Genomic DNA, 19,701 nt, shown 5'->3' on the forward strand with positions numbered 1-19,701 from the left:
CACAACATGCTACAGATTAGCCAGAACAATAATTTCCACCACTAAAGATAGATTTATTAGCACTCTTCCAGACCTGTCCCAAATTAAACATGTAGCAGATAACTGTGACGATCTAGATATTGTAATAGAAAACCTAAACAATGTCTGTTCTAACACATTGGATGCCGTTGCTCCCATTCGAAAAAAGAGAATCAAAGAAAACCGCCAGCTCCATGGTATGATCATCACACCGCAGCACTCAAAAAGGCAACTAGGAAAATGGAAAGAAATTATAGAAGCACAAAGTTAGAGGTATGGCGTGCAGCATGGAAAGAGAGTGTTAAACAATACAGACAGGCTATTAAAACCGCCAGATCTACCTATCTTAGCAAGCTTATAAATGAGAATCATAATAACCCTCGTTTCCTCTTCATCACCATTGCAAAACTGACTAGAAATAAAGAACAAACAGAAACCAATAGTAAACTTCAACACAATAGTAACGACTTCATGAACTTCTTTTCTAACAAAATTACGGCTATAAGGGACAACATCGTAGCTACCCAGGCAGCCACCACTCTACCCGTTAGTTCACTTAACACTAGACTACCATACGAACATCTTGATTCATTTAAACCTACTACAATATATGAGCTCTCTAGACTAGTTACATCATCCAAATCATCATCCTGTATATTAGACCCCGTTCCCACAAAACTGCTTAAAGAGGTATTCCCTGTAGTGTCAACCCCGGTTCTAAATATCTTTAACTCATCGCTAGAAATAGGATACGTTCCAACAGCTTTCAAACTAGCAGTTATTAAACCGCTGATTAAAAAACCGCAGCTTGACCAGGGAGAGCTTAATAACTTTAGACCAATCTCAAATCTCCCTTTTCTTTCGAAAATATTAGAAAAGGTAGTGGCAAGCCAGTTACGCACATTCTTGACAAATAATAGTACATATGAAAAGTTCCAATCAGGATTCAGGCCCCACCATAGCACAGAGACAGCGTTGCTTAGAGTTACAAATGACCTCCTATTAACATCCGATCGTGGTGAAATCTCAATTCTTATATTATTAGATGTTAGTGCAGCCTTTGACACAATAGATCATACAATCTTACTCAATAGACTAGAAAACTATGTTGGTATCAGTGGTCAGGCGCTAGCCTGGTTTAGGTCGTATCTAACCAATCGCTATCACTTTGTTTATGTAAATGAGGAAGAGTCATATCACTCCCTGGTTAAATACGGTGTACCGCAGGGTTCGGTTTTAGGTCCTATCCTGTTCTCGTTATACATGTTACCTCTAGGAGACATTATCAGGAAACATAACATAAGTTTTCACTGCTATGCGGATGATACCCAGCTTTACATCTCCTCACATCCCAGCGAAACACACACGTTTTCTAAGCTAACAGACTGCCTTAGCGATGTTAGTGACTGGATGGCACATAACTTTCTTAAGCTGAACTCCAATAAGACAGAGATACTTATTATTGAACCGAATCGCTACAAACATAATATGTCAGAGTACAAGTTGCACATAGATGGCTGCACTGTGGTGCCATCTTCCACGGTTAGGAACTTAGGTGTGATGTTCGACAGCAACTTATCCTTCGATAGTCATATCGCCAACGTCTGCCGCACAGCATTCTTCCATCTTAGAAATATCTTGAAAATACGCCATATACTGTCTACATCTGACGCAGAGAAGCTTATCCATGCTTTTATGACCTCTAGAATAGACTATTGTAACTCGCTACTCGGGGGATGCCATGCAAATCAAGTAAACAAGCTTCAGCTAGTTCAAAACGCTTCCGCAAGGGTACTTACTCGATCTAAAAAGTATGACCACATAAGCCCAATTCTGGCATCTTTACACTGGCTACCAGTTAAATATCGCATACAATTTAAAATATCACTAATCACCTACAAAGCTTTAAATGGCCTAGCACCCTCATATCTTAGAGAATTACTATCAGAATACAATCCATCACGCACACTACGGTCGCAAAATTCTGGTCTCTTGATTATCCCTAGACTATCAAAAGTGTCTAAAAGTGGAAGGTCATTTTCCTACTTAGCCCCTAAGCTCTGGAATGATTTACCAACCGATGTCTGAGAATCAGACACAGTCGATAATTTTAAATCTAGACTTAAAACTTTTCTCTTCAACAAAGCATTCGCATAATTTGTCTAGTAAAAGTACTTAACTCGAAATAGTTATCTGTACGGAACAAAGCACTCGCGGTCATAACACAGACAAACCAAATAAATAAATAAAAACCTTATCTTAACCTATAGTCGGATTGCGATTTTGGAACTTTCGTGTTCTTGTGAATAGTATGCCATACAAACCCGTTTGCCACTGAACCTGCATTAACGACGACAGTGGGGCTTCCAGCCTTAGTCAAACGGGTTGGCACGTATGGTTGGGTTGTGATTTTGGCGCTTTCTTTGTATTGCAAATAGTATGCCATACAGACCCGTTTGCCACTGAACCTGCATTAACGACGACAGTGGGGCTTTTGGCCTTAGTCAAACGGGTTGGCACGTATGGTTGGGTTGTGATTTTGGCGCTTTCTTTCTATTGCGAATAGTATGCCATACAGACCCGTTTGCCACTGAACCTGCATTAACGACGACAGTGGGGCTTCCGGCCTTAAGGCTCGTACAGACTACATGACTTTGAAACGTAGGTCCGAACTGTGCGGTTCACACTACATGACTTGCTCTCTGTGAAATCAGGAGTGTTCACGTTGTTGAGCAGTTCACACCACACGACACAACGTGAATGCCCCACAACAGGAGGTAACGCACTACACGAGTTGAGAACAACTCTATTACCCAACGATTCTGTCTTGCCTACAAACCCCGTTCTGTCACGAAAAATCACGCGATAAAACAAACCGGAAATGACGCGAAACTACACGCGCGCCGGTAAAAACCCACAGAAGAAGAAACAAAACGCGCAAAACTTTTGTTTGTATATATAGACTTCAGACAGAAATAAGTGCTGCAAACCGTTTGCGCGATGCAAAGCCGCAAAAGAAAAAAATTATAGAGATGTGATGTGGAGAGGTGGATCAGAACCACACGCGGACAGCAGGGATTAAAGATTTGAGGTGAGTAACTGTTACAGCTTGTTTAATATAGCTGCATGCTTATGTTTGGCTAAGATCACATTTAAAATATCAAAGTGTTGTCTACTGTGCTTAAAAGCTGTGTTTCTTGATTTAATTATTGTTCAAATAGAAGAGGACAGGCTTAGCAAAACATGATTTGGAGAGCATTTGTCTTTGACCCTGCGATTCTATGCAACAGGTTTGTGTGATTTCATTTCAAACGAATATGAACTGAATGTTGTCATAACGTTTTTTCTGTCTGGGTATGTTTTTGAACTTTTTTGTGTCTTACAGGTGACACGTTCAAGTTCATCAGGTTCAAGTCCAGGATGGGAGACCAGCACCATCTCACAAATAGTTTTGGATGTTCTGCTCTGTACCAGGTTATAAAGGACGATTTCTTGAAGGTAGGGTTATTACAAAATATAAAGATATATATAAAATCTACTACTTCATTTTAAAAAAAGAACACACATAACATTGTGGACATCAGCAGTTGACTGTCTTTGATAAAAGTATTTTAGTAAAAAGTATTATTAGAAACAGGGATATAGTTCTGAAAAGCATAAGTAATTCTATTTTTATGTCTATACATACCTGTATACATTAATTTCATAGTTTTATCTGAGCTTACACTATGTGTATTTTAAAGTATTTTGTGTAGAAACATGAATTGTGAAACTAACACAACAATAAATATAAAATTACTTCTAAACCTAATATTGTAATATTTGTTATTCTACATGTTGTTTAGTTTATCGTTATACTTATTTATATGGATTAAGTAAGAGGGGGTCTCATTTATAAAGCATGTGTACGCACAAAACCGGTCTGGAAACATGCGTACGCCAGTTCCCACGCAAAGGTTGTGATCTATAAAAAAAAACTTAATGGGTGAATGGGCTTGCATGGTGGGATCTGAAGATAATTCATGTACGCACACTTGCAGAAAGGGAACATTGCTTTGTCTGTCTTAATAATTTTTGGCTTTTGTGCATACGTAGACTTTTAGTAAGGATCCTACGCACAGTTTTATAAATGAGACCCAAGGTGTTTGACTCACAAAAGCATGGCTATCCAACTTTGTTCTGCATATAACTATGCAAATAAATCCATTGTAAACTGTAGTCTTGAATATATAATTATTTAATCAGTGACATTTGGTGTGTCCTATTGTTTTAGACACCATCAACGGAAGGAGAGTGGCATACAATAGCCATGGACTTCAAAAGGAAGTGGCAGTTATTGCTTTGGGGTACTTGCTACCACTCCAGCTGTAGCAGACTGCTGACCACAACATGGATGATGGGCAGTGGAAGATTCACGGGATGTGTGCTTTTCAACCGATGAAATACACCTCACATCGCAATTGTATGGCAATAGCAAAAGTGCAACGCAATCTGATGCGGGACTACTTTGCCTCACCAGCGGGTAGTGTTTATTGGCAAGTTCATCACATTTTAAAAGGAACTGATGTAGAGTTATCCCTGCAAAAAGCAGATTAAAGCCAGTTATTGTCAGTTTAGGACATTAGTTTTCTTGTGTGTTCTAAAGTCCTGTATTTGTAAAGAACACACATGTGGTTCACTTATTCATTGTTTTAAGTATTCTGTTTATTGTTGTGTTATTATTTAATAAATTTTAATTGCATACAAATCAAAAGGTGCAGGGATTTAATAAAGGCAATCTGCATGTTGCAATTAAGTGCCTTATACTAACTTTATTTCTTGATCCACATAATATACATTCTAATGTACTACATTGCACTAAAGCACTATTCATATTGCCTGTTTTTGTAAAATATGACTCAATGTGTTTAATACTTTTATACTTTGTTGCATTAAATGTATTACTTTCGATAGACCATTTATTTCATGAAACACCACTGGGAAATTCAATCTAAACCCTTTAACAAGTTTAATCACCTTATTGATAAATGTAATACATAGTAAAGTCAATAGTTTGTAAACAAAAACACATCGGGACTGCACATGTCATGTATGATATATGCATAAGGTAGGTTGTTCAGGTGACAACATTGATCCACTTTTGTCAGTCTCCTGGGCATTGAATATGATCACCATTATGCTTCTTTTGAGATGTGATGAAAGAACTGGGTCTTCAATATCCCTCAATTCCAAAGCCATGGTTCCCAAATGAAGTTGATGTAGTTGTTTGTGAGTCCACTTGTGCAAAAGTAAAGTCTAAAATCAATAAAGAAATGCATTTTTTCAGTTAATATTTACATTCACACTTTCATTTATTTTATTTTTTTATTCAAACTAAATATGAGAATTTATTCCTTGGTTTAAGCTCTTTCAATTGGTACAAAAGGCAGATTGTAATGTAGCTGAATATCCTCTAATACACAATATATAACAATAAACAGAATTACAGTAAAAAATAATTATACACTTTATAATGTTTTACAGACATATCCCAAAAATAGGATTACAATAATATCCATGTATATGGAAATATGACCAATTAATTTACATTTGACCCTATAACATTTAGATAATGTAATAATAACATTTGCTCACCTGGCTGTTTTACAGCGTTTGCTATTTCTCTCCACCGTTTCTTTTTCTCAGCGCAGTTGTTGTACATATATGTGTAACGTCATACAGGCATTCATAACTGTGACATGCTACTCATCTTTCCGTGTGACCTCAACCCCTGGTCGGATTGGCTGTAGCTCGTGACATCACAGGAGGTTGAGTCGCGCGACAGCTCCAGATATCTAGCATGCTAGATATTTTTCTGGTGTCGGCGACGCGTCTGCGAGGCGTCTGCGAGCGTCTTTGATGCGTTGTTGGCTCTTTCATACCAACAGATTCGCGAACGTCGATCGCCCGCTAATCCCCCGCGATTTGCACCCGATCACACCCCGACCTGTCGGCGAGCGAACGACTTGCAAATCGGGCTTAAATCTGGCTTAAAATCATGTAGTGTGAACTTAGCATTAGTCAAACGGGTTGGCACGTATGGTCGGGTTGAGATTTTGGCCCTTTCTTGTGTCTTGTGAATAGTATGCCATACAGACCCGTTTGCCACTGAACCTGCATTAACGACGACAGTGGGGCCTCCAGCCTTAGTCAAACGGGTTGACACGTATGGTCAGGTTGCGATGTTGGGCGTTTTCTCGTGATCTTGTAAATAGTATGCAATATAGACCCGTTTGCCACTGAACCTACATTAACGACGACAGTGGGGTTACAGGCCTTAGTCAAACGGGTCGACAGGTTTCATTTTCTCTTAAAAATCGGAAGGTGACCCTTAGTTACCATATATACCGTCGCAGTGGGCCCCCTATTTGCAAAATCCTCAACTGTGGATAAAACAATTATGCCTCAATAGTTAGTCTGTCTGAAACTAAGCTGATTAAACCACATCACTGTGTGACACTTGCATTACATGTGAACGGCCCCTACGCTAATATGATTTTGTTTTTCTCTCCCTGTCTCGTCCCTGGGTCCCATTGACCCTGAGGACAATGGGACAAACAGACCCAGTTCCGGTAGATGTGAAAGTCGGCGCACCTCTGATCTACTGGTCGTCCTTCAATGTGATGCCCAGCTGATGCCTGACCAACGACCACCGGCAGGACCCGCTTAATATCCGCTTAATCTCTGCTTAATCTCCGCTTAATCTCCGCTTAATCTCCGCTTAAGCTCCTTATCCGTTTATATGTGTGTATATACATGTATATCTCCCAAGGGTTTTTCCCTCCTAGGACTTTTATTTTTATTTCCTCTGCTAAACAACCCGGGGTTTTTGTTTTTTTTCTCCTAGGGGGGTTTTTACCCCGGGGAGGTAGCCTGCTTTGGCTTAACTTAGCTTCTTCTTCTAGACGTTACATTAGTAATATGCTCGCTCATAATGTCGCGTCATAGCCGCAAGCAAAATTGACTACTTATGCTATTGTGTATTATGTTATGCTTTCTGTCGTTTTTCTGTGCTTTTACTGCTTCTATTAATGTAAAGCTGCTTTGAAACAATTGAGTATTGTGAAAAGCGCTATATAAATAAAATTGAATTGAATTGAATTGAAAAAGGTTGCTGAACTAGAATCGCGCATCCGAACGCTAGTTCAGGATAGCAAAACCGCTAATGTTACTGTTGCAAATACTGTATCGAGCTAAAAGACTAACGGCTTCGTTCCGACATCAGATGCTAATGTAAATATTACAAATACTGTATCGAGCGCGCATAGTGTTTATCAAAATACACATGGCTCGGTTCCGACATCAGAGTCAAGTCGGCGGACTAACTGCGTGACTGTCAGGCGGCATAGTCATATACGGCGTCCTTCTAAGACCCATACGGTAATTTCTAACAGATTCGATCCCCTAAGGAGTACACCAGCTGAAACGCCTGTTAAAAGTGCCCTAGTCATTGGGAATTCTATACTCAGAAACACTAACATTAAGGCACCAAACACCATAGTCGACTGTATACCGGGAGCCAGAACGTCTGACATTAGATCCAAACTTAAAGTGCTGGCTAATGCTAAGCGGAAGTTTTCTAAGATTGTTATTCACGCTGGCACGGATGACACCAGGCTCCGCCAGTCGGAAATCACCAAAGATACTATTAAGGAGATGTGTGAAATTGCAAAAACAATGTCAGACAATGTAATATGCTCTGGTCCCCCCCTGCCTACCGGGGAGATGAAATGCATAGTAGATTAGTTTCTCTCAATGGCTGGATGTCAAATTGGTGCCCTCAGCATAATGTAGGGTTTATAGACAATTGGAAGCATTTCTGGGGGAGACCATTCCTCCTAACCCGAGATGGCCTTCACCCGTCATCGGAAGAAAGTGCTATACTCACTAGAAATCTAATCAATAGTCTTAATTCTGATATAGTCTGACTATCCAGGGCCCAGGTCAGGAAACAGACGGATCGGCTTAACCGTCCGTCTGTTACGTGCCGTGATATGTCAACATCACTTATATCCCAGCACTTCGAGTCGATATTACCAGAATATCAACACATTTCAACTGTATCTGTTCCCCGAACAAATAAATACAGAGCACCGCTTGCCACATCTGGTACAAATCTGATTAATATAAAATTAGAAAACACTACATTAACAGATGAACCTCGAATGTTAAAATTCGGCCTTCTTAACATTAGATCGCTTACCAATAAAGAACCTATTGTCAGTGAAATAATTAATGACCAAAACTAAGATGCACTCTGTTTAACAGAAATCTGGCTTAAAGCAGACGACTACATTAGTTTAAATGAATCCACCCCACAAGACTATTATTATAAACACAAACCTCGATTAAAGGGGAGAGGGGGTGGTGTAGCTACAATATACAACAAAATTTTTAAAGTAAACCAAAAATCTGAACTAAAATTTAAGTCATTTGAACTAATGTTGTGAAATATGGAAATAACTGATCGTAACCACAAACAGCTTTCTTTTGCCTTAGCTACAATCTATAGACCTCCGGGCCACCATGCTGATTTCCTTAAAGAAATAGCAGATTTCCTGTCTGAGCTTATAGTCACTGTAGATAAAGCTCTTATCGTTGGTGATTTTAATATCCACGTGGATAACCCAAAAGATGCATTAGGACGTGCGTTTATGGATGTTCTGAATTCTCTCAATATTAGACAAAATGTGACAGGGCCAACGCATACTCGTAAGCACACATTCGACTTAATTCTGTCACCCGGACTCAATATTAATGACATCGAAATATCACCTCAGAGTGATCTGACCATTACCTTGTGTCATACACAGTACTTCTAGATAGGATCACTCAATCCACAACATGCTACTGACTAGCCAGAACAATAATTTCCACCACTAAAGATAGCTTTATTAGCACTCTTCCAGACCTGTCCCAAATGAAACATGTAGCAGATAACTGTGACGATCTAGATATTGTAATAGAAAACCTGAACAATGTCTGTTCTAACACATTGGATGCCATTGCTCCCATTCGAAAAAAGAGAATCAAAGAAAAACCGCCAGCTCCATGGTATGACCATCACGCCACAGCCCTTAAAAAGGCAGCTAGAAAAATGGAAAGAAATTATAGAAGCACAAAGTTAGAGGTATGGCGTGCAACATGGAAAGAGAGTGTTAAACACTACAGACAGGCTATTAAAACCGCCAGATCTACCTATCTTAGCAAGCTTATAAATGAGAATCAAAATAACCCTCGTTTCCTCTTTAGCACAGTTGCGAAACTGACTAGAAACAAAGAACAAACAGAAACCAATAGTAAACTTCAACACAATAGTAACGATTTCATGAAATTCTTTTCTAACAAAATTATGGCTATTAGGGAAAACATTGTAGCTACCCAAGCAGCCACCACTCTACCCATTAGTTCACTTAACACTAGATTACCATACGAACATCTTGATTCATTTAAACCTACTACAACAGATGAGCTCTCTAAACTAGTCACATCATCCAAATCATCGTCCTGTATATTAGACCCCGTTCCCACAAAACTACTTAAAGAGGTATTCCCTGTAAGTCAACCCAGGTTCTAAATAAAAAACTATGTTGGTATCAGTGGTCAGGCGCTAGCCTGGTTTAGGTCATATCCAACCAATCGCTATCACTTTGTTTATGTAAATGAGGAAGAGTCATATCACTCCCTGGTTAAATACGGTGTACCGCAGGGATCAGTTTTAGGTCCTATCCTGTTCTCGTTATATATGTTACCCCTAGGAGACATTATCTGGAAACATAACATAAGTTTTCACTGCTATGCAGATGATACCCAGCTTTACATCTCCTCACATCCCAGCGAAACACACACGTTTTCTAAGCTAACAGACTGCATTAGCAATGTTAGTGACTGGATGGCACATAACTTTCTTAAGCTCAACTCCAATAAGACAGAGATACTTATTATTGAACCGAATCGCTACAAACATAATATGTCAGAGTACAAGTTGCACATAGATGGCTGCACTGTGGTGCCATCTTCCACGGTTAGGAACTTAGGTTTGATGTTCGACAGCAACTTATCCTTCGATAGTCATATCGCCAATGTCTGCCGCACAGCATTCTTCCATCTTAGAAATATCTCAAAAATACGCCATATAGTGTCTACATCTGATGCAGAGAAACGTATCCATGCTTTTATGACCTCTAGAATAGACTATTGTAACTCGCTACTCGGGGGATGCCATGCAAATCAGGTGAACATGCTTCAGCTAGTTCAAAACTCTTCTGCAAGGGTACTTACTCGATCTAAGAAGTATGACCACATAAGCCCAATTCTGGCATCTTTACACTGGCTACCAGGTAAATATCGCATACAATTCAAAATATCACTAATCACCTACAAAGCTTTAAATGGCTTAGCACCCTCATATCTTAGAGAATTACTATCTGAATACAATCCATCACGCACACTACGGTCGCAAAATTCTGGTCTATTGATTATCCCTAGACTATCAAAAATGGCTCTGGAATGATTTACCAACCGATGTCCGAGAATCAGACACAGTCGATCATTTTAAATCTAGACTTAAAACTTTTCTCTTCAACAAAGCATTCGCATAATTTGTATAGTAAAGGTACTCTGAGGCTATTTTGGGGATTTTCGCCTGGATTTGGCCTACCCAATTTCAAAAGCTTCTCATACCCACAAGCAGAGGTGCACATACAAAAGTTTGGTATCATTTTACAGGAAACCCTTTGAAATTACATAAAACAATGTTAAAAGTGCTCAACATGGTTGTATGTGTTGTCAGTCCTCTAATAAACACAAAAATAAATAGGCGCTTTTTGATGTTTTTTTTTTCTAAAATCTGTATTTAAAAGTGTATAACTCTGGCCCTGAGTGGGAACGAAACCTGCAGACAGTTTTGCTTGATTCCAGCAATTGCCAGCTTACAGAAGAAAAGGGAATTTTTTCTCTATCATAATAAATGCCAAAGTTATTTTACTCCAACTGATGGGCGGAATAATACGCTTTTGGTATACAATTTCTGCCAAAAAAACATTTGAAGTGCTCCCATAACCACATACAGTGGAATAAATGCAATATCTTTGTATCATTTTGCAGAAAACCCTTTGAAGTTACATAAAAAGCTGCTGTTCTTGACAAATATTGTTATTTATGTGGTTTTTCATATGATAAAACACCAAATTTTCGTTTTTTATGTTGTAACTACTGTTTCTGATAGTGTATAACTCTGGTTCTGGGTGCTCTAGCAGACTGCAGACAGTTCTGGTTGTTAGCAGCAGCAGACAGTAAACACCCAAAAAAAGAATGAACTCTTTAACATGTCGCATTCAAAAGTTATTCTCATTTTACTGAAGTGTGCAAAAATACATTTTTCATATAAATATTAATTTTTTGTTTTGCACATATAATAAATAGCAAGGGATTAATTATGCACACAACCAAAGAAAATGCTGTGAATGGACTCATTTTTTAGAGTAGGACCTAAAATAAAAGATGGTGTATCATTTGTGGCTATATGTGCTATCTGAGGCATTTTACACTCAAGTTTCCCATATGTTTACAATAGACAATTTTTTACCTCATTATTCAGTCGACGGTTGTTGGATATGTGATAATAATAGGACAAAAATAACACTGCAGCCTTATTCCTGAGAGTGAGAGCTTTCATTTGATATAAGACTTGCCCATGTTTGTCATACTTGAAAAATATGAAATATGTGAATATTAAATGATATTAAAAAATATGGGGGGGTGATAGTGTAAATTAAGTGTAACTAACTTTCTTACAGTAAAAGATATCTCAAAGTGATGCATATCTGCAGAAAGTAGAGAGTCTAAGCTTTCAAACAGTATCTCATATGTGGTACTGGGTCCATGACAGACCATTCAAAATTAAAGGAATATTTTATATTAAGTCAAAATAAGATAATTCTGGACCCGGTACAGGGTCCACAGAGTCAAACAAGTTAACTCGCAATAGATATTTTTACGAAACAAAGCACTCACGGTCATAACACAGACCAACCAAATAAATAAATTAAAACCTTATCTGCATGAACACTTAAAAATGAATTGCATTAAATAGTTTGCCACCGTTTGCCACTGAACCTGCATTAACGACGACAGTGGGTCCTCTGGCCTTAGTCAAACGTTTTGGCACGTATGGTTGGGTTGCGATTTTGGCGCTTTCTTGTTTCTTGCGAATAGTATGCCATACAGACCCGTTTGCCACTGAACCTGCATTAACGACGACAGTGGGTCCTCCAGCCTTAGGCAAACGGGTTGACACGTATGTTCAGGTTGCGATGTTGGCGTTTTCTTGTGGTCTTGTAAATAGTATGCAATATAGACCCGTTTGCCACTGAACCTGCATTAACGACGACAGTGGGGCTTAAGGCCTTAGTCAAACGGGTTGACATGTTTCAGTTTCATTTTCTCTCAAAGATCGGAAGGTGACCCTTAGTTACCATATATACCTTCGCATTGGGCCCCCAATTTGCAAAATCCTCAACTGTGGATAATATAATAATGCCGCAATGATAGTCTGTCTGAAACTAAGCTGATTTAAACCACATCACTGTGTGACACTTCATTACATGTGAACGGCCCCTACACTAATAAATTTTTTTTTCTCTCCCTGTCTCGTCCTCGACCACTAGGACAATGAGACAAACAGACCCAGTTCCGGTAGATGTGAAAGACGGCACACCTCTGATCTACTGGCCGTCCTTCAACGTGATGCCCAGCTGATGCCTGACCAACGATCACCGGCAGAACCCGCTTAATCTCCGCTTAATCTCATTATTTGCTTACATGTGTGTGTGTGTGTGTGTGTGTGTGTGTGTGTGTGTGTGTGTGTGTGTGTGTGTGTGTGTGTATATATATATATATATATATATATCTCCCAAGGGTTTTTCCCTCCTAGGACTTTTTTTATTTCCTCAGCTAAAGCCCGGGGTTTTTTTCTCCTAGAGTTTTTTTACCCCGGGGAGGCAGCCTTCTTCGGCTTAACTTAGCTTCCTCTTCTAGACGTTCTCGCTTATAATGTTGAGTCATAGCGCAGCAAATTGAACTGCTTATGCTATCGTGTATTTTGCTGTACTTTCTGTCGGTTTTCTGTGCTTTTCACTGCTTCTATTAATGAAAAGCTGCTTTGAAACAATTAACTATTGTGAAAAGCGCTATATAAAATAAAAATAAAATTGAATAACATATCAAATGAAAGAACAGACCCTTTCATATTACCTTCATTTGTTCACTTATCACCTCTCAAATTTCCTAAAAGCAGAGTTTATTCCATTTTTGTGAATAACTTTTGTAAGAGATCATATTCAGAGCCTGATCAAAACTTACACACTGTTTTTAGTGTTGAGTGAATGCGTCAGTGTTTAAGTTGGGCAAGATTGCCACCCAGTGGATAGGGGAAATATGAATTTGAGGTAGAAACTCCTCAGGGAACCTTTTCTTCGACGAGATGACTCAACAATATTTATTGACATTTATCTGTATAGTGCCATTAATTGTGCAATTGTAGACAAATTAAAAATATGATTAAAGACTGCGGTGTTTATTTTCATAAATCAGTATGCAGCAACAGTGGCGCAGTGATACTTATGTAATGCGGTCTGAACCGTGGGTTTACCGGGGTATTTTATCACGGCTAAGAACGCGTTTCAACGAATCAGAATGAAGAACAAGAACTGCCCGTTTTATAAATTGCATTTTAGTACAACTTAATTAAGACATTTTTTTTCTTTAAAGGACTTTTAGACAATTTAGATGTATAGCTATTGTCAGAAATATGCACCTCATTCCTTCCCTTACCTTGCTTAGTGCATCTAGCACTGCTGTTAGCTGCTCTTGAGTGATGTCCTTAATAACTTTATTGATTAGCCCCTGCAGGACTCTGTTAATGATGGTCTCATCCAGAGGCTGATGTAACTGATCCAGCAGGGCCCAAACCGCCTGAGTCTCAGAGTCTGAAACCAGTGTCACATTAGACCACCCGAAATCTGGGTGAACCCGAGCCCCACCAGTTGCATCAGAAAGAACCACACGGAAACGTTTAGGCGTTGGGTTGGAGGAACCAAGGGCAGATGTGAGGGCCACATCTAGTTTGGCACTTCTCTGTCCGATGTCAATTGTCAGGGTACCCTCTGCCCTAATGAAGTCCTGACCTGCTACTGCAGGCCAGATTAAAGTGGGGCCAATGGACTCTGCATTCTGAAGCTCCTGTAAGTGCAGATGACACAGTTATTACTCCAATCCCATCTACGGAAGTAAAACACCCACTTTCTGAGATGCATTAATGAATTTTTACTTTAACCTTTACCTGCATACAGGACATGGACAGAAGTTCACAGAAAAGAGGGCAACTTAAAATGTTCAATTTTATGTATTATAACTACAATGATAGATCTTTTGTACGTTTATTCAAAGTGTGTAGTCAAAGTAAGTAAGAGCAGAGCTCTAGGCCAATGCCATGATGAAACAAATAAATCACCAGCATATACAGTGGCAAAAAAAGTATGTGTACTGGCTCAGTCGTTACAGTACCTTTTGGAATTTCATGGTTTTCTTAACAAATTTGTCATAAAATGTTATCTGATCTTCATCTACAGCAGTGGTTCTCAATCCTGGTCCTGGAGGCCCACTGCTCTGCACATTTTGTATGTCTCCCATGTTTAACAGAGCTGATTCAAATCATCAGCTTATTAGCAGAGATCTCATTGTCCATCAGATAAGAGAGACATACAAAATGTGCAGAGCAGTGGGGCTCCAGGACCAGGATTGAGAACCACTGATCTACAGTAAGCCAAGGGTTTTGACAAACATAATGTGTCTAAAAATAATTACACAAAACAATTTTGATCTTTCATGTCTTTATTGAACAAACTCATTCAACATTCAAAATGGCAGTGAAAAAAAGTAAGTGAACCCTTAGGGGCCGATCACACCAAACGCTTTAATGGCAGTTGCAGGTGCTTTTTTGAATTATTTCTATGGGCAGTGAGCGTTATGCGCGCCATTTATGCACGTTGAACACCTTGCATTTTTGCCGCCTGACACAGCATGTGTTTTTGAAGAAGCACTGAGAGCGGAAAAGCACCCAACGTTATTTGCGTCTTTTCATTGTCTAATTGAATAAGAAGAGGGCGGGCCCTTTGTTGTGGTGACGGAAGTTTACAGTTGTTTGGATCAACCGGACTCCACTCACTCACTGTGTCCTGTATGTTTGTGCACCTCTCACCCTCGATCAAGGTCAGAGCAAACGTCCTCTTTTTAAAGTTTCTGTTAATGTGGTAATTAGGAGCAAAAAACAAACACTCAAGCTTCAATATTTAATTGACAAGACAGCTTAGTTGCCTAGCAATATAAAAAGCAGCTCCGCACTGCTCTTTATTAAAGAGACCAAAAGGGCAGTGCTGCTGCATGACTTGGGTTTCCAAGCATGTAAAGCGCGTTGTGTTTGATTAGCCCCTTAGAATTTATAACTAGTTGATCCCCTTGGCAGCAATAACCTCAACCAGGTGCTTCCTGTAGCTGTGGATCAGACCTGCACACCGTTGAGAAGGAATTTTTGCCCATTTTTCCTGACAGAACTGCTTTGGCTCTGTCTTATTCTTTGGATGTCTCATGTGTATTGGTCTGGGCTCTGACTTGGTCACTCCAAGGGGCTGATTTTGTTTTTCTGAAGCCATTCTGTTGTAGACCTGCTCCGGTGTTTTGGGTCGTTGTCCTGTTGCATCACCCACCTTCTACACAGTTTCAGCTGACATACAGACATTCTCACGTATCCTGAAGAATTGTCTGTCATACTTAGGATTTTATCTTCTCCTCCATGACTGCAAGCTGGCCAAGCCCTGGGATGATGTTTTCACGATGATATGGCGTGCCCTTTCTACACCAGATGTAATGCTATGTGTGTTTTTTCAATCTTAGTTTTATCAGTCCACAAAACATTATGCCAATACCGCTGTGGAATGTTAATGTGCTCTTTTGCAAACTTAAGGAATGTAGCAATGTTCCTTTTAGTAAGCAGTGGATTCCTTTGTGGTGTCCTGCAGTGGATACCCTGCTTGTTCAGTGTTTTGTAGACTCATAAAGAGAGATGTTAGCAAGTTCTAACGATGCCTTCAATTCTTTGGCTGTCATTTGGAGATGTTTCTTTACATTATTGATGAGTTTTCGTTGTTCTCTTGGTGTCATTTGAACCTAAAACCACACACTAAAATGTAAGACCAAAACCAAGCCTAAAACAATTTAAAAGTCCAAGCATGTTAAAAGTCCAAATGTTCAAAGTGTCCTCCTGTGTGTATATACAAATGAAGGAAGTGACATCCAAAGTCCATAAAACGTAACTGGAAAGGTAAGTCCAAATACACAAACTCCACAGATCAGCAAACGTTTGTTTTAGCTATAGCATATGCTTACAATGTGCTCCGGCTGCTTCCTTTTATAGTGGCATTTCTATTTCCTGTCATGTGACCTAAACACATAAAATAGTAAAAGGAATAAAATGGCTAAGAAAACATATAAAACCTATTTAAACTCAAATATACATACAATCACAGTATACTGTATATGATGAGCTGTAAAACATGTTTCTTGTGTGACAGTGTCACATTGCCCCCCCTCCCCTTTCGCTTAGCGCCTCGGGGAAGGAACTAGACCTTTTAACTTCTTTATCTTAAGTAAACTTGTTAATACACATTAAGTTAACTAAACGCCATATTAATACTAGCGAACTAAATAAAAACAATAATTTAGACATACCGCAGATCCAGACGCATTTCGTGTTTCCTGATTTAGCTTCACCACCGTCTGCGACTCAAGCTGATGATGCAACACACGCGGGCGAGCTGTATACACCCCAATCCCTTGACTCCACCCCAACGTCAAAAGAGTGTCTGAATCCGAAATCTCATACTTATTCAGTAAGTACTGAATTTCACTGAGTACCTACTTAACGAGCGCTAATACAGTACGTACGTTTGCGTTAGTATGGACAGCATCCGCCATGTTGACATTATCATGTGACCTATGATGTAGTAGACCACAAGAACCGACAGGAGGACAACATCACAATACCGCGAAAGCGACTTGAAATCAGACTTCTCCGTATGATTCCTGGAATTGCTCTCACTGTACTTTGATGTCATCTGCCTGTTGATTCTTGCAGCTTTGCATGAACTCGAACAAACCTAATAACAGGCATGTGTTCTTTTTAAAATGTTTCTGGAGCCTAATGAAATCGTCAGCATTAAAATGTGTGTTTAATCCTGTAAAATAGGCTCAATGTTACAATCACTGCCCTTGCCGTCCAGAATGAAAGAGAACATTTGAACTTGAATCCATTGAGCGAGCTGTCTCTTTAGTATTGCGTGGTTTATTTAAAAGTTTACACATTATTTTGTAGTGGACAAAAATATGTAAAACAAGCAGACTGTGATGTAACAAACTAGACAATGCAGGCCATGTGATTATATACATTTTAGTGAAGCAATGATGCTCTTTTATTTACTTAAAACAACAGAAAACATGAATAAAAATTGAATGAATAAAACTATCACAATAAATAAAAACGTATAGAAGTGAATAAAATATGAACCAAGACTTTATTCAAATGTATTTTTGTAACAAAGCATCACATATTGCCATCTCCAGGGGCGGACTTACCCATTAGGCAAAGGGTAAACTAACAGTAGCTACACAAATGGAGCAGAAAAGATGATTCATACAAAATGTAGCCAAAGTCTCAGCTTTTTCTCCACACAAACACCACCATGGTCTGTGCTGCTCTCAGCAACCCTTTTCTGTCAGACACAGCTCTCTCTCGGCCACAGACACTGATAGTGTGCCGGTGAGTATGCTTCGCAAATAATACAGGTTCAACAGTTTGTATAATATTAGCGTGTAATCTCAGTTACAATAGCCTTTAGGTAAGCTTTAGTCCAACGAAATGTCTGCCCAGCTCCACTTAAGATTGTAATTCATTCCCCAATCTGCACACGAATTCGTGATCGCTTTAGTCTTATTTAAATCTCGGCTTTGGCCTGTATTTCACTAGCGAATGTCAAAGTACAAGATGTGTACATTAACATCTTTATAGTTCATTAATATAAAACTGTTTACATAATGTAATATGTAGTGTAATAATGTAATAGAGTGGGAACTGTGGTTTTTTTTTTTTTTGCAAAACCTTATTTTTGTGCAAAACTATAAGGCATTAAATTGGCTCCATATTCACATACTTTTTCTTGCCACTGTAGAGTGTAGAGCAGGGGTCTCAAACTCAAACTGGGTTGGGGCCATTTCTGAGATTGACATTTCATCGGAGGGCCGCAGAGCTATTTTAAGGTTAAAAAAAGTACAATATTTCTATAAATGTATTGTTTAAATTCTATTATTTTATGTATAATAATACTAATACTTGAAAATATATAAGAAGTTGTTTTATCTTTTAAATATACATTATTTTATAAAAGTAATTAATCATTTCTTAACCGTATCTTTAATAACCAAGGCATATTAAAACCTTCTAATACCAAATTACATTTCTGTATACATTTATAAACTATTATAAAAAATACCATCAGTGTTTTGATTTATTTTGGATTGTTTTCAGTCATAATATTAACTTTATTATGTTCCATCTTTGTTATTCCACAGTTTTAATGAATTTGTTATTATATGTGTAAAAATATTAATAAGTGAAAGTGATTCTAAAACTTTTGAATGGGTAGTCAATGTTACATAAGCTAGTCAGACAGAAAAAATATATAATACTGCTCTATGTGTAATTGCATAGCAAGCTATAATATATTACACTTCATTATATATAGCAGTATACATACTTTTATCCTCTGTAGGCTACGTTTCTCCTAATCTTTCCTCTTTTCGTAACCTGGGCACTTTGATGGCTTTTTTCTTATCTGTAGTTTAATACTGCATTACATCTACGGCTCTGCCATGCGGTTTCTCCATTAGAAGCTGTGACTTGTTGATGTGAACCCCACCGCAGCTCTTCTCTGAACTGAGTATCCACCCGGAAATAACAAATCTTCTCTGGACAAACACTACAAAGTCCCGACCAGATTAACTGATTGCATGGTGACAATGGTATGATTGACGCAAGGTTCAGATGAGGAATTAAAATCCGATCACGCATTATCCTCGCAATCACGCATTATCCTCGCAATCACGGAGCGGCGCGAGCGGCTCATGGCTGCGTAGCAACGGGTGACGCCACACTACGAAGCGCAACTTTCAAGCACTTTAGAAAGTAAGGAACGCCTTAACATGCGTTGTTAGACGCGACATGTGAACAAACCCTTAAACGTTTAAATTAAAAATTAAACAAATATATTACAAAGTGAATAAAAATCTTTCTGTGGCCCAGATTATGTTATAATGTTGAAAGGTTCCGCAAATAGGGGGAGGGCGGGCCGCAAATGGCCCGCGGGCCGGGAATTTGAGACCACTGGTGTAGAGAATAAAGAATAAAAGATGCAGGAAAGGCTGTGAATGAGGGCCAGAAATTGCAGAAAACAATAAAGCTAGCAGGTAAAAGCATTTCCATAGACTTGGGTATATTGGGTGTGTCAGGAGTGTCGTCACTAATGACGTCATATT

General features: G+C 38.9%; 1 protein-coding gene and 1 long non-coding RNA gene across 2 annotated transcripts in view; one reads left to right on the plus strand and one right to left on the minus strand.

Annotated features, from left to right (window-relative positions):
• Positions 1 to 19,701, minus strand: part of adgrv1 (adhesion G protein-coupled receptor V1) — a 1,080,612-nt gene that overhangs the window by 315,819 nt on the left and 745,092 nt on the right. Inside the window, 1 exon segment of the mRNA XM_073861135.1 lies at positions 13,891 to 14,298. Coding sequence (XP_073717236.1) covers positions 13,891 to 14,298 — 408 coding nt within the window.
• Positions 2,638 to 4,703, plus strand: LOC129440705 (uncharacterized). Its single transcript, XR_008643209.2, has 3 exons — positions 2,638 to 3,308; positions 3,404 to 3,516; positions 4,292 to 4,703. It is a non-coding gene; the product is annotated as an uncharacterized lncRNA (long non-coding RNA).

The sequence above is a fragment of the Misgurnus anguillicaudatus genome, chromosome 22 (genome assembly GCF_027580225.2).
Source record: "Misgurnus anguillicaudatus chromosome 22, ASM2758022v2, whole genome shotgun sequence".
NCBI classification, from domain to species: Eukaryota; Metazoa; Chordata; class Actinopteri; order Cypriniformes; family Cobitidae; genus Misgurnus; species Misgurnus anguillicaudatus.